This window comes from Periophthalmus magnuspinnatus, chromosome 18 (genome assembly GCF_009829125.3).
Source record: "Periophthalmus magnuspinnatus isolate fPerMag1 chromosome 18, fPerMag1.2.pri, whole genome shotgun sequence".
NCBI lineage: Eukaryota > Metazoa > Chordata > Actinopteri > Gobiiformes > Gobiidae > Periophthalmus > Periophthalmus magnuspinnatus.
Genome location: NC_047143.1, coordinates 24,135,330 through 24,148,813, shown reverse-complemented (window position 1 = coordinate 24,148,813; position 13,484 = coordinate 24,135,330). Strand labels below are relative to the sequence as shown.

General features: G+C 38.5%; 1 protein-coding gene across 3 annotated transcripts in view; it reads left to right on the top strand.

The window, feature by feature from the left end:
* LOC117386312 (sodium/potassium/calcium exchanger 2-like) overlaps nt 1-13,484 on the top strand; it is a 52,755-nt gene that overhangs the window by 24,228 nt on the left and 15,043 nt on the right. For 2 of the 3 annotated variants that reach the window (XM_033983656.2, XM_033983652.2), the window contains 2 exons: nt 410-424; nt 9,715-9,765. In XM_033983656.2, coding sequence (XP_033839547.1) covers nt 410-424; nt 9,715-9,765 — 66 coding nt within the window. The remainder of the gene's footprint in view (nt 1-409; nt 425-9,714; nt 9,766-13,484) is intronic. The other variant, XM_033983654.2, reaches the window with a different exon arrangement.

Here is a 13,484-nt window from a genome sequence, read left to right as displayed (position 1 = left end):
ATATTGCGCTTATTCAAAATAGACGTTTTTATTGCTGAAGAATACCTCAAAAAACACACATTCTCACCGTAAACCGATCTGACGTCACCTGATTGTTTCCATGGAGATATGTACGTTTAATCCCACCGTGCGGGACATTCAAGTCGAAGCGATCATTTCTCCATGGAGACAAGTGCGTGACAGACAGACTCCCCCATGAGAAAAGTTGCACGAAATTTGAAAACTGTTAAATCTGATACTACTTCTACCATCTCTGCTGTGTTGCTATGTTGTTGCTATGTTGTTGCTATGTTGTTGCTATGTTGTCGTGTTCACTTTGTGGCATGAGAACCTTTCAAATACTAATTCCTTTGAGGCTGTTCACTACCACTGGATTTATCTCTTCTGTTTTTGTCCACTGTCCCTTCAGAATTTGCTGACTCTGGTGAGTGATCCCTTCTGATTATTCCCACTTTCTACCTTCCAAAAATGTTCCGTGTCCTGTGTGTCTTCCCGCATCTCTCTTTCGCTGTTCTCCTGACCATTTCCCCCAAACGTATTTGATGTCTCAGCTCTTCATTCACCTGTAGCTGTCCTATAGTTTGCCTCACCTCTCCTCCATCCAGCCCTCTGTCTCCTCTATAGACTGTGTATCTATAAATGGACATAGCTAACGTGCTAGCCGCTGTGTTCCGAATAGGAAGTGAGCTTGGACGCACTTCCGGCTCCATCGACTCCAATTCATTTTACATTGAAAGTCGCCCCTCTCTCTGTAACTGCTCTTGTCAGACTCGTCATTTTGGTTTTAAATGTTCAAATTAACCCACTCTGGTGTTTTTATTTCACTATTTTGTCCGTAAATCAAGATATGAACATTAATAACAGACAAATCCTGCGCCTTCTTTCCCCGAGATCGCTCACCTAACGTTAGCGACAGGTTTGATTGACAGCGTTGCTAAGTGCCAGCTCCCTGTTAAACCAGCGTTGCGGGCAGGAAAGGGCGTTACCTTCAACAGCCTCGCTTCAGATTGGCTCTTTGGTTGCTACGATACTCGTGGCCGGAATTTTAAATATGGAAGTCGGCTCCAAATTTGCCGCTATAACCGCTAGCCTCGATGAACGTCATTTGACTGGAGCCGAACGCTGTTTTTGGGCTAATCTTATACAGTGTTCCCTCGTTTATCGCGGGGGTTACGTTCTAAAAATAACCCGCAATAGACGAAATCCTCTAAGTTTTTACAATTATTCTATATGTTTTTGTCTGTAAAACCCCTCACCACACACTTTATACACTTTTCTCACACAGGCGTTAACATTTTCTCACATTTCTCTCTCGTTTAAACTCTCTCAAAGTTCAAACCTTCGTAAGCGCCTTTGTCGGTGCAGAACGTTTCATCGACACTGTGGGTTTCGTCGGGGAAAAAACAAATCGCAAACATACGGCACTTGTGTTTCGTGGGATTAGTCAATAAAAGCGCGACGGAGCAATTACGCGCTGTCGGGCTGAATTCCGCTTTTTTACAATTAGCCATTCTCACCAAACGAGTATCGATTCCGAATCTCTGGAGACCTCCGAGAAAACCGCTCCGTAAAAGTGATTTGGTTTTAACGATGTACTTTTAATTGTTTGTTAAAAGAGTAGGATCCCCGTCGTCAGCAGTAACATCAGAGCGCTCGTGAGTAGCATCAGATATCGAACCGCGAGTCGACGTGGAGGAGGCAGAGTGGCCCTTACGCCTACACCTCGCCGTCCTCTGTGGAGCGTTAAGACCGAAAACAGTAACACGGGAGACTAAGGTGGCCTCCTGGAGTCGGAACATCATTACCCAGCATGCTTTTGGTGCGCAGTGTATCTTCGTAACAGTTATAAAAACGTAGTAACTGTGGCGGTTAAAAGGAAAGGAATATGTAGCGTAAGTTTTGTGCGGTGGTCAGGCAGCTGCTTTGAGATTGCTTTGCCTGAAATGTTCCGCAGTATTTTAGTTTTGTGTACTCCGGTGTATGAATGTGTGTGTGGTTCCTTGATGTGAAGTGTTTGAAGTGACGATTTACCATTTTACCAGCGGATTATTCCAGGCAAAGCAGTAACATCGGAGACATTCCACCAGTAAAGTTACTTATTGCAACTTTAAAGATTGAATGTAGGCGATGAGCAACATTTATACTCCACAAATATGAGATTTAATGATTTAATGAAAAAACGATTCCTCCCACAGTCCCCCTGAAGTCAGTGCTCAGTGATACACAGGGAACACTCAGAACATGACAGATGAGGATGAGGAACATTTGTGCTGCTTTTGGACAAAATCAGCGGTGGAGTATTTAAGTATTTGTGTTTGTTACTTAAGTAAAAGTACAGATGCTGGAGCAAAAAATACTAAGTAAAAGCAGAAGTATCACATCATAACAGTATCACACATAAATAATTGTTTTAAAATGTGGTTTAAGAGTAAAAGGTAAAAGTATTTCACGCAGGCTCCAAATGTACAAGATTTATGCTGAATTTTGTTCAACAGAAACAATTAAATTCATTGTTGTTTCTTAGCTGTTTTTATTTGTACATTTTTGTTTTTTCTCAAGCTACGAACTTGTTAAAAATAAACCCTCAGCCTTTTCAGCAGGTCTCAAACTATAATAAATACTTTCACGTTTCAGTCCTGTAGTGCAGTAGAAAGTACAGATACTGCTCTCAAATGTAGTGAAGTAAAAGTAAGAAATATCAACTTTAAAATGTGCTTAAGTAAAGAACAGATACCTCAAATTTATACTTACTTTACTAGTTTTAATTAGTTATGTTCCACCACTGGACTAAATTTGGATTTTAATCTGGATTTTATTTATGTGGTCAGTAATTTAGCAGTTAGGTCAGTTGAGAACACAAAACATATTCTTATTTACAGTATTTTTGACATTTTTATTTAAAACAATATCAAAGTGCAGTTATTCTGATTGGAGATATAGTACTTTACCTCATCAAATACATACAGTACCTGGAGTTGTGTTTTGTTTCATTCACACATGTTTGAGTAACATTTTATTATTAGTCTGTAACATCTCCAAACCTCAAAACGCTCCATTCCACCTTGTGATGTCATGAAACCCATCAAGTTAACAGCTCCTTTTACCTTTAGTTCAGTCGAGATTGGCCGTTCCATGTCTGAAATAACTCAAGCGAATTTAAAAGGAGTTGAAAAACACAGTGGAGCATTTCCTGTATTACCACATGATGACATCACAAGGTGAAACAACGTGTTTTCAGTTTGAGAGAAGAACTCAGCGTAAATATGCAGGATTTGTGTATTAAACATGTGTGAATGAAACAAAAAAAAAAACACAACTCCAGGTCTGTTTGTGATGAGGAAACAACATTAAATCAGAAAACAGTGTAATACGAGCCCTTTAATAAACAGAAAATAGTAATAGTAAGTCCACCCACCAAAATGTAATTACGCTGCATCAGATAAATCACAAATCTCCTGCCTTGTCGTCTACACAGGCATCATTTTCCATACATCTTTTCCGATGGAGGTCTCTATTTAACACTTAGCTTCTCCTGGTGATCGATGTTTACATTACGCCGCTACTATGTGAGGATATAGAAGAGTGCTTTGGCCATCCTCCCATCCTCCCGTCCTGTCCTTATCTCACTGTGATAAAGCGGAAAAAGCCGAGAAAGGCCTTGAACATCCTTGACGACGCCGTTTGTTCTGAGGCAGAGATCGTACAGTCCCCCATGACAAGAGAAGGTCATTTGGGTGGAACCACGACGCTAGCAGTTATGAAGTGAGTTCGGTATTTAGGAATTCCGACCGCGAGTATCATAGCAACCAAAGAGCCAATCCGGAGCGAGACTGATTTGTCTGTTATTAATGAAAGATGTTTGGTGCCAGGTTATAGCAAAAAAAACCCTAATGTCTAGCTGTAGTCCCAGGACAGGATGATGTTAACCTCCTGAGACCTGAGCTTTAATCAAATAAAAAAATAAAAAAATAAGTAAATAAAAAAATAAAATAAAAATACAATAAAAATAATAATAAAAACAAATAAAAATAAAATAATTAAATAAAAAATAAAATAAAAATAAACAAAAAAAATTAATATTCTAAACTCTTAGAAATATTCAAAATTGAACATGTTCTTGTTGCTGTTCTTCTGAAAATTTGTACTGTGGCCTAAACAATCCAAAATGTGTTGTCCACAGATGAGGACACCAGGTCTCAGGAGGTTAAGTAAGAATAACAGTTTGGTGTAAGTGGATGAAAGACCTGTAAACACATGGTACATACATCAAATACAACACATCTCGCCCCTCAAATACGACATTTCTAAAACATTCAGTTCACACATACACATAATCACTCAATGTCACATACACAAATCCTCTTTCTCCATACACATTCACTAATAGGTGCAAACTCGCATTGATGTTAGCCGTGTCTTTGTCACATGTGCAAACCTTTGAAAACTTGTGCATGTTATAATGTTCATATCTTGATTTACGGACATAATAGCAAAAAAACCCAAAACAAAACAAAACAAAACACCAGGATCATATAGAACAGGTTAATACGAGTCTGACAGCAACAGTTACAGAGAGAGGGGGTACGGTTTTGAAAAAACAAAAAATAGACTAAAAAACAAACAAACAACAAAACCTCAAAATAACTAAAAAATAAATAAATAAATAACAACTCGAAATAACTAAAAAAACAAACAAACCTCAAAATAACTCAAAAAATAAAAATAAAAAAACCTCAATATAACAAATCATAAAATAAATCAACTCAAAATAACTAAAAAAACAACAAAACAAAACAAACAAAAAAAAAGAAAATAAACAAAAAAATAATAAACTCAAAACGACTAAAAACAAAAACCCAAAAAAACAAACCAAGAAACAAACAAACAAAAAAAACAAAACAAAAAACAACAAATAAACAACTCAACAAAAAAATGAACCTAGGATCGTGTAGAGCGGGTTAATACAAACATTTAAGACCAAAATGACGAGTCTGACAGCAGCAGTTACAGAGAGAGGGACGAGTTTTTCAATAGAAAGTGAATTGCAGCCGATTGAGCCGGCAGCGCGCCCATGATCACTTCCTGTTTGGAATGCTAGCAGGTTAGCTATGTCCATTTATATATACAGTGTATGGGTGGAACAGCTACTTATTAGATTAGCAGAGCAGTTTACTTTTCAGAAAATATTGTTGCTAACTTTGTTAACTTACAAATAAATAACGTACGTATAGTAATAATTCAAACTTTTTACTTAGTGTTTTTCACGCTATATTTTTCTTTTATTTATAAACCACTTTAACCACTTTCTCAATAGCTTTCTGTGGTCCAATTGATCCCATAGTTCAATAATCCACTCACTGGGACCAGTACCACCGGAAATGTGTTTTCCATTAATGCACATGTAATATATCGGCGTTCTGGGTTTTTAGAGTATCAGTTTTATGTGTTAATGTGCATGTTAACAGAATTACCCTTTGACATCTGTATTTATGCAGAAAGAGCCCAATGAGAGCGCTCAGACTCTCACTTTCATGAGCGCAATGGTAAAATACAGAAAAATATGAACAAAAAAACAAAACACATAACTACACATGTCCATTTAAAACCTTAAAACAGGAGCAGGTGTGAGTTTTTAATGTTTATGTCCAGATTATTAAAGTGCATTAGTGGCACCGATGCGTCCAGTTTTGCATGTGCATTTTTGGGAAGAAAAATAACCAAAAGCTTTTTTCCCATTTCAGTTCTAGTGCAGCCAGTTTTTAGACGTAGCCAATCATGAGAGCTTGTATTAAAACAGGGGTGTCCAAACTATGGCCCGAGTGCGGCCCTCGGACCCATTTTTATCGGCCCTCATGCCTTCGGTTGAAAGCCCAATTAATCGTAATCAGTACTTTTTATGGCAAATTTGAGTAATCCTACCAATATAACCTAAATAACATCACATTGCATTGTCACACAGACCTAATGTTAATATTTCAAGCCTTATTTATAGTATAAAGTCAAAACTATGTTAAATGCACCATCTGAATTATCCAATGTATTGACCACTGGCCCTCCGTGTCGAATATTTTTCAAGATATGGCCCTTGGTGAAAAGAATTTGAGCACCTCTGTATTAAAAGTTCCCGTGTCAAAGTTCAAAAAACAAGTGAGATATTGAGTCAGTCCATCGTCGTAGTCCCTTATAAACACATTTTATATAGTGTTTTCTCTTCTGACAGATTGCGATGGCCAACCTGCTTTTTCAGAGTGTGTAGTTGTCATAAAACGAAGGCCAGTTACGCATTTATGTTATAATTAGTAATGTGAGTAAACCTAGAGTGAACCAAGACAGTTTCCTTTCAAAACGCACCTAAATCCTCAAGGTTTCTTCAGAACACGCTGTTGACATCAAAGTTACGTCATAGAGGAGCAAACGTAACCGAACAAAACAACATACCAGGAGTGTTCTCGCCCCACACACTTTCAAATTAAATAATACACTTGCTGTTTTATTATATTGTGCTCTATTTATACCCGCTCTAAAAATGGATGTCCGAGCACTCCTCACCGTGCCCTCTGAGCCACCCTTTTCCGGGTCGGTAAAAAAATCAATGTTAAAAGCCTTTTTGCCTCTGCACTGACTGAGTTTCCCTGACACCCCAGCCCAACGCGCACGGCCCGAGGTTTAGAGGTCAGAACGCAAGGACGAGAGATGCGACGGGTAAAAAACAACGACAACAACAACAACATAGTGTGTCCGGAATAAGCCGACGCCTATGTGAGCCGGTGTTTATGCTGCGCCGCGATAGCCCTCCAAGTGTAACCCTCCAGTTCTAGTGCGTTAAGTGTAATGGGAGCACTGGGAGCAAAGTGGAGCAGATGAGCCGATGCAAACTGAGATGACGAAGCCATTTTGTCTCATTACGCTGGTGTCAGGGATCAGCGCTGCACTCATGGCACTCTGGCATGGAGAGAGCCACGTAGTACCACCGATACCACAAGCCAACCATATATATAGAGACATATATAGAGACTGTGTACATAGATGGACATAGCTAACCTGCTAGTTGACTCGTTCCAAACAGGAAGTGAGCATGAGCGCGCTTCCGGCTCCATCGGCTCTGGTTCCGATTCCCTTCGTATTGAAAAACTACGTAACTGCTGCTGTGAGCCTCGTCATTTTGGTCTTAACCCTCCGATAGACTCGCGGTTGCAGACTTTCCATTAGCGTAACTCCGCAACCAATTGTGTGATCGTGTAAATTCAAAAGGCATCTCAAAGCAGAGGCGACTGAGCACATTATAGACCAGTATAGCTCTTTTTTTCTCCTTTTTAGTCATAAAAATCATGTTAAAAGAAGTATCAGCATGTACTTTTGCCTTTTTTCACACAACTACCTCTATTTTACACCTCTATCCATCCTTATTTTTCCTTTGACGCATCAAATAACTGACTGGGAGAATCCCGGCGGCACCTGTGCTCTGATTGGTCGTCTTCGAGGGACGACGTAAGCAGATTATCGTAATAACAGTAACATATTTAAAGAGCCCCATGCCTCTGCTTTGAGATGCTGTTTGAATTTACACGATCGCACAATTGGTTGCGGGGTTACAGTGATGGAAAGTCCGCAACCGCGAGTCTAACGGCAGCGATAGCATCCGACGCTATAGGGTTAAAATGTTCCTAGTGATCCTGGTGTTTTTATTTCACTATTGTGTCTGTAAATCAAGATATGAACATTAATAACAGACAAATCAATCTTTCCCCAAGGTCGTTTCCGCTAGCGTTAGCAACAGGTTTGATTGACAGCGTTACTAAGCGCTCTCTCCCTGCTAAACCAGCGGTGCGGGCTCTGATACTCGTGGTCGGAATTTCTAATATGAAGCTCCAAAGTGGCTCCTATAACTGCTCTAGCCTCGATGAGCTTCATTTGACTGGAGCTGAACGCTGTGGGTGACGTCACATTCACTTAGTCCACTGCTTTACAGTCTGTGGTAATAAGTAGTAACTAGAAGTATTTGGAGACTTGCTACTAGACTTGTACTGTGGATTTCTGTCTCTGGTTTAAATATTCTGTGCACCAGGGCTGAACGATTTGGGAAAAATAAATTATTGTGATTTTTCTGACAAGCATAACACTTAAGATTTATGTTTTAATAATAGGATTCTGTTCAAAGTTCACATTTTAAACAACTCCAGAAGAATTGACAAAAAGACAAACGGAAGCGTCACATTCAGAACATTTGTACATATCTAAACTACAGGGTTAGCAGTTTTCACACAGAATCAACTCCACATCCAGTTCTGTTGTGTTCCTATGTGGTTTTGTCAAGTCACACTAGAATAAATATATGTTTAGGGAGTCAGAGGTACACAGCAAACTCATTTTTTTGTTTTTAAACGTCGTCATTTTGTCTAAAAGTTAATGTTATGGTTAATTAATGAGGGGAACTGTGCGTGATTACACACACTGACTGAATTAGCCTCAATAAAATGTGGGAAAAATACTGCGTAATGAACAAATGTTAACATTATTCAAACTTTGTAACTACCGGTACTTAATCAATACTGTAACTCCCAGTGGTGGAAGAAGTACTCAGTTTCATTTCTTAAGTAAAAGTACAGATACCAGAGAAAAAAAAAATTGTAAAAGTGTCACATGAATAAATCTACTAAAGTAAAAGTATTAAAGTACTTGTTTAAAAGCTTAAAGAGTAAAAAGTAAAAGTATTTTGTGCAGATTTTCAGATTGTTTGTTGAATTTGTTCAACAGAAACAACTGAATCGTACATTTTTGTTTACTCAAATTATGAACGTGTTAAAAAATAAATCTTTTACTTTTCAGTCCAGTTCAAAAATGTGGTGGAGTAGAAAGTACAGATACTTCTCTCAAATGTAGTAAAAGTAAAACGTATCCACTTTAAAATTAAAGTACACATACACATTTGTACTTTACTTCTTGTACTTTGTTATGTTCCACCACTGCTAACTCCTAAACCCAACCTCTTATGTAAGTCGTTAAAAGACTGAATCATTCTTGATAAACTATTTGTTCATTATAAATTCAGTTTTTGTTTTGTTTTTTGCGGCAGATCAATGTGTAGGTAGTTACCGCTTTTGTAAAAACTCTTCTTAATGTGTTCTTTTCATTTTCACACACCTATAAATGAGATACTTAGGCTTAATTAAAACTATTTTGCCATTTTGCACGATCACAATCAGCAGATCTGTGCTCCAGGTGGTCAGCTGTCCCTCACCCGGGGCATGCTGGGAGTTGTAGTCTGCAGATTGTTGAAGTCCCAGCTGTTGCAGGTCTGATTCTGTGGCCCGATTCATCACAAAGACATGCTGACCTGTGTCTATTTACTGTACCGGGAAGGACTGCTTCAGCACAGAGAATCAAATGAATTGTCTGCCTTTCATTGCCCAGAATAAAATGCTGAGTCATTCAAACATGTATCAGGGCAGACGAGAAAAAGGAGGAGGAGGAGGAGGACATGTTTTTTGTTGCATGTTTAGTCCAGGCAATCTCTTGTTGCCCTGAGTCACTGTAGTGTGCATTTTTATTATGTTCTAACTATATTTACATCCCCTTTCACCCTGTCTATAACCGTGCTCTGTGCTTTGGGCGGATGTTGATGTGTACAATGTCCCAAATGGTCTTGTACTGTTTCTCTTCTCCTATTTATGTGTGTCCGCTGCCTTACCCTTGTCTTTTGCTGTGATGTTGTAGAGCTTGGGACTTATGGGAAACTAAAATATTATCACTCAATGACTGAAGAAGGTAAGCTTTAACATTTCCCTTTCGACGCCATCCATCTCGTCTTTCCAGATTTTTAAGTTTTGCCTGCTCAGTTGTGACTCTCGGAGATTTCACTAACACCAGTGTAAATCGTGACTCACTCAAAATCACAACCCATTTTGCATTTTGATTTTCAACTTTCTCTCTCTGTACAGATCAGACGTAACATTATGACCACAGCTGTAGCTTTATAAACAATCTTTGACCTGTGTCACCGATCCCGTGCACTGTTCCTTGTTTTACCTCGACCGTTACAGACCTAGACGCCTCACAAGACACGCTTTGTCCTAGAAAAAAGGCAATATTCACTTGCTTTCAGTATCTGGAATATTGGAGTGGTCATAAAGTTGTGCCTTATCACTATGTTGTAGTTGTATACAGTGGCTAAAATGGTATTGGAAGCATCACCGTTTTTCTAATTAAAAGTATTTCTAATCGTGCTACTGATGTGATTTTTTTTTAGCAGATGTTGGTAACAGCTTTAGTAATCCACACATGGTATAAGAAAAAATCTAATCTATCAACTGGATAGAGAGTTTTGCCGTTCGCCCAAGCCTCTTCTTCAGTTTTGGTCAGATTGCTAATGGACACTGCCTTATATCTGTCTAAAGGGAGGTGCTAACTACACTGAAGCTAACACACACACCTATTTCAACTGTGCCTGAGTCATATTTTGCATAATCATTCAGGCCCCTAATGGATGCTCTCACACTTATTAGCATACTGGCTAGTGCTATTGTTTTCCTTGTTTAGATTTAGGTCTAAGGATGGAGTTATAAATCGGAGATAAATGAAGTCTAAGGCCTCTATTCCTGTTCAAAGATGGATTGTTTTTCCTAACAAAACTGCGTCTTTAACTCTCCTCTCGACCCATTTATTTTCTTTGGCTAAAATCTGTACCTTACCATCTTCAAAGGAGTGGTTAGTGGCTTTGAGATAGAGATGCACAGCAGATTGGTGTCCCGAGCTGCTATTGTGACGATGTTCATTGGCACATTCTCTTATGGAGCGGCTGTTTTGTTTCTCTAATGTAACGCTCACTGCAGTCTTCACTTAGGGAATAGTGTAATTATTCCCTGCACAGTTGGTGTGTCTGCTGAGAGCGTTACACTGGAGAGCTCCTCGGGACTCCAATCTTCCGTGCATTTTCATCTCCATTGAAGATATTGAGGTACAGATCTTAGCCAAAGAACAGAAACGGTTTGAGACGGGAGTTAAAGAGCGAATTGTAGTTAGGAAAGACAATCCATCTTTATAACTTTATCCTTATAGTTAAATCAAAACAAAGAAAACAATAGTGCTAACCAGTATGCTAATATGTGTGAGAGCAGCCATCAGGGGCCTGAACGATTATGCAAAATATGACTCAGGCACAGTTCAAATAGGTGTGTTAGTTTTAGTGTTACCTCCTCCCTTCATATAGACGTAAGGCAGTAACCACCGGCGATCGAAATGTCGTCACTCTAAAACTTTTGTCCAGTTGACATAATTTTTCCTTTGCTATGGTAAAGTAATCCACACATGCAAAGAATTCATATAACAGATGTCCATATTTGTTTAATGTGCAATAATATAACACACTAATATGACATTTAAAAAGTATTTGACTGTATTTGCACATTTAGTATGTGTTTATTTTTTACCAGATGTGCCAAAATCAGGTTAAATAAATTTGTTTTCAAAGGAAGGAAACTTTCTACAAAGGCTCTAGTAATAACTTGGCCTTGGCCTTGGAGCTCTTTTTTACTAAATATGATCCTAACATCTTTTTCTGTGCAATTTCTAAGCAGCATTTATGCCCATTTAGAGGTTGACTTCTTGTGTGGATTACTTTAGCTGTTACCAGTTGCTCACGTTAGCAGCACCACTAGAATCGCAAACATGCTAAAGCGTCCAGTAGCAGTTTAAGCCACTGTATGTGTTTATTATCGTCATTTGCATCTTTATGGGACACGAACAGCTCGAGGAACACCACTGCCTCTGTAGAAATATGTGAATAAAACGTCTCCATCGCCCCAAAGATTTGCCCCCACTGATTCCTTTTGTCTTTCGCCCCCGCAGAAACGCTCCAGCCTCTTTACCCATCTCCCTCACTGACTAACACATCATCCTCGCCTCAGCACTCACCCGGGGGCTTTTACTTGTACTTGCATGTAAGACGTGTGGTGCTGAATTGGGTAAACTTGCATGAGTCATCCTTCCAGAGCCAGCGGTTTCGTAACAGACAAGAGCTGACAGGGAAAATTGAGCGAGAGTGTGGGGTTGTCAAGGGAGTGCGGTTCGTTTTTGTACCGCTGGGTTTCAGATGACATCACAACATTTTCGGGATCGATAATGTTTAATACAGACGGGGGGGCGGATGAAATTAGATTAATATGGGAAGTTCTTGGGTCTAGTCACTGGGAGAAATGATCACGTTCAACATTTGTGCATTTGCCGTTTTAATATTTCATGGCAAAGTAAATGGTCATGTTTTTATATATAGCGCTTTTCCACCTTCAAGGCACTCAAAGCGTTTTACATCAAGGAAACACTCACGCATTCGCACACTTTCATACACCAGTGTACGCAGACACTGGGGGTGAGGTGGGTTGGGTGTTTTGCACAAGGACGCAACGGCAGGCATCCATTTTTCATAAGATAGCAAAAAAGAAGTGCCAAGTGGAGGACAGTGAGAAGGCCAATGGGTTTGCTAGCCGCGGAGGTAAAAAAATACACAGAATGGGGTTAAAATGGCCACTTTGGATGGTTGGCCAACACGTGGGTCAGTGGATCTAACCGTTCAACCTACGATGTTTATGTCGAGAGCGGAATTCAAACCACCAACCTTCAGATCAGTGGACAAACGCTCTACCAACTGAGCTACCATCGCTCTGTAATCAAAGGAAAAACTGTCCCTTTCGCCCAATCTGAGTGTATAGCGTCATGACAATCTTAAATCTGAAAACCTAAATTACAGTTTTTGAAAGAAATATCCATAATAATGAAAATCTGTATCAACACCTTAATTTCTTTTTATTAAATGCAGGGGTGGGACGTAACAAAGTAAAAGTAATAAGGTACTGTACTTAAGTGTAATGTAAAGACTGTACTTTCTGCTCCATTACATTTTTAAACAGGACTGAAAAGTAGAATTATTATTATTATTATTATTATTATTATTATTATTATTATTATTATTATTATTATATTTTTTTAATTAATTAATTAATTATTATTATTATTATTTTATTATTCAACACTATTTGTTGTATTTCAAACTTTTTTGTTTGGGATTTGCTCTAAAAACATTCAGTATTAATCTTGAGGCTTAAAGTGCATATGACAAGTTAAACCACCCATTTCACTCAAACATTTTTTTCTAGTTTTTAATTTTTTAATCGCATTTACAATTGCACTTCCTGTTTGGGCATGGTCAGTGACATACGTAGAAATAATTCCATAATTGTTACCAAACAACAATACTGTTAGAAAGGGCTTGTCTAAATTGCACATGAGTTATGATTAGAGTAATAAAAATAAATGACAACACCTTAATTTCTTTTTATTAAATGCAGGGGTGGGACGTAACAAAGTAAAAGTAATAAGGTACTGTACTTAAGTGTAATGTAAAGACTGTACTTTCTGCTCCACTATATTTTTAAACTGGACTGTAAAGTAGAATTATTATTATTATTATTAATTTATTGATTTATTTTTAA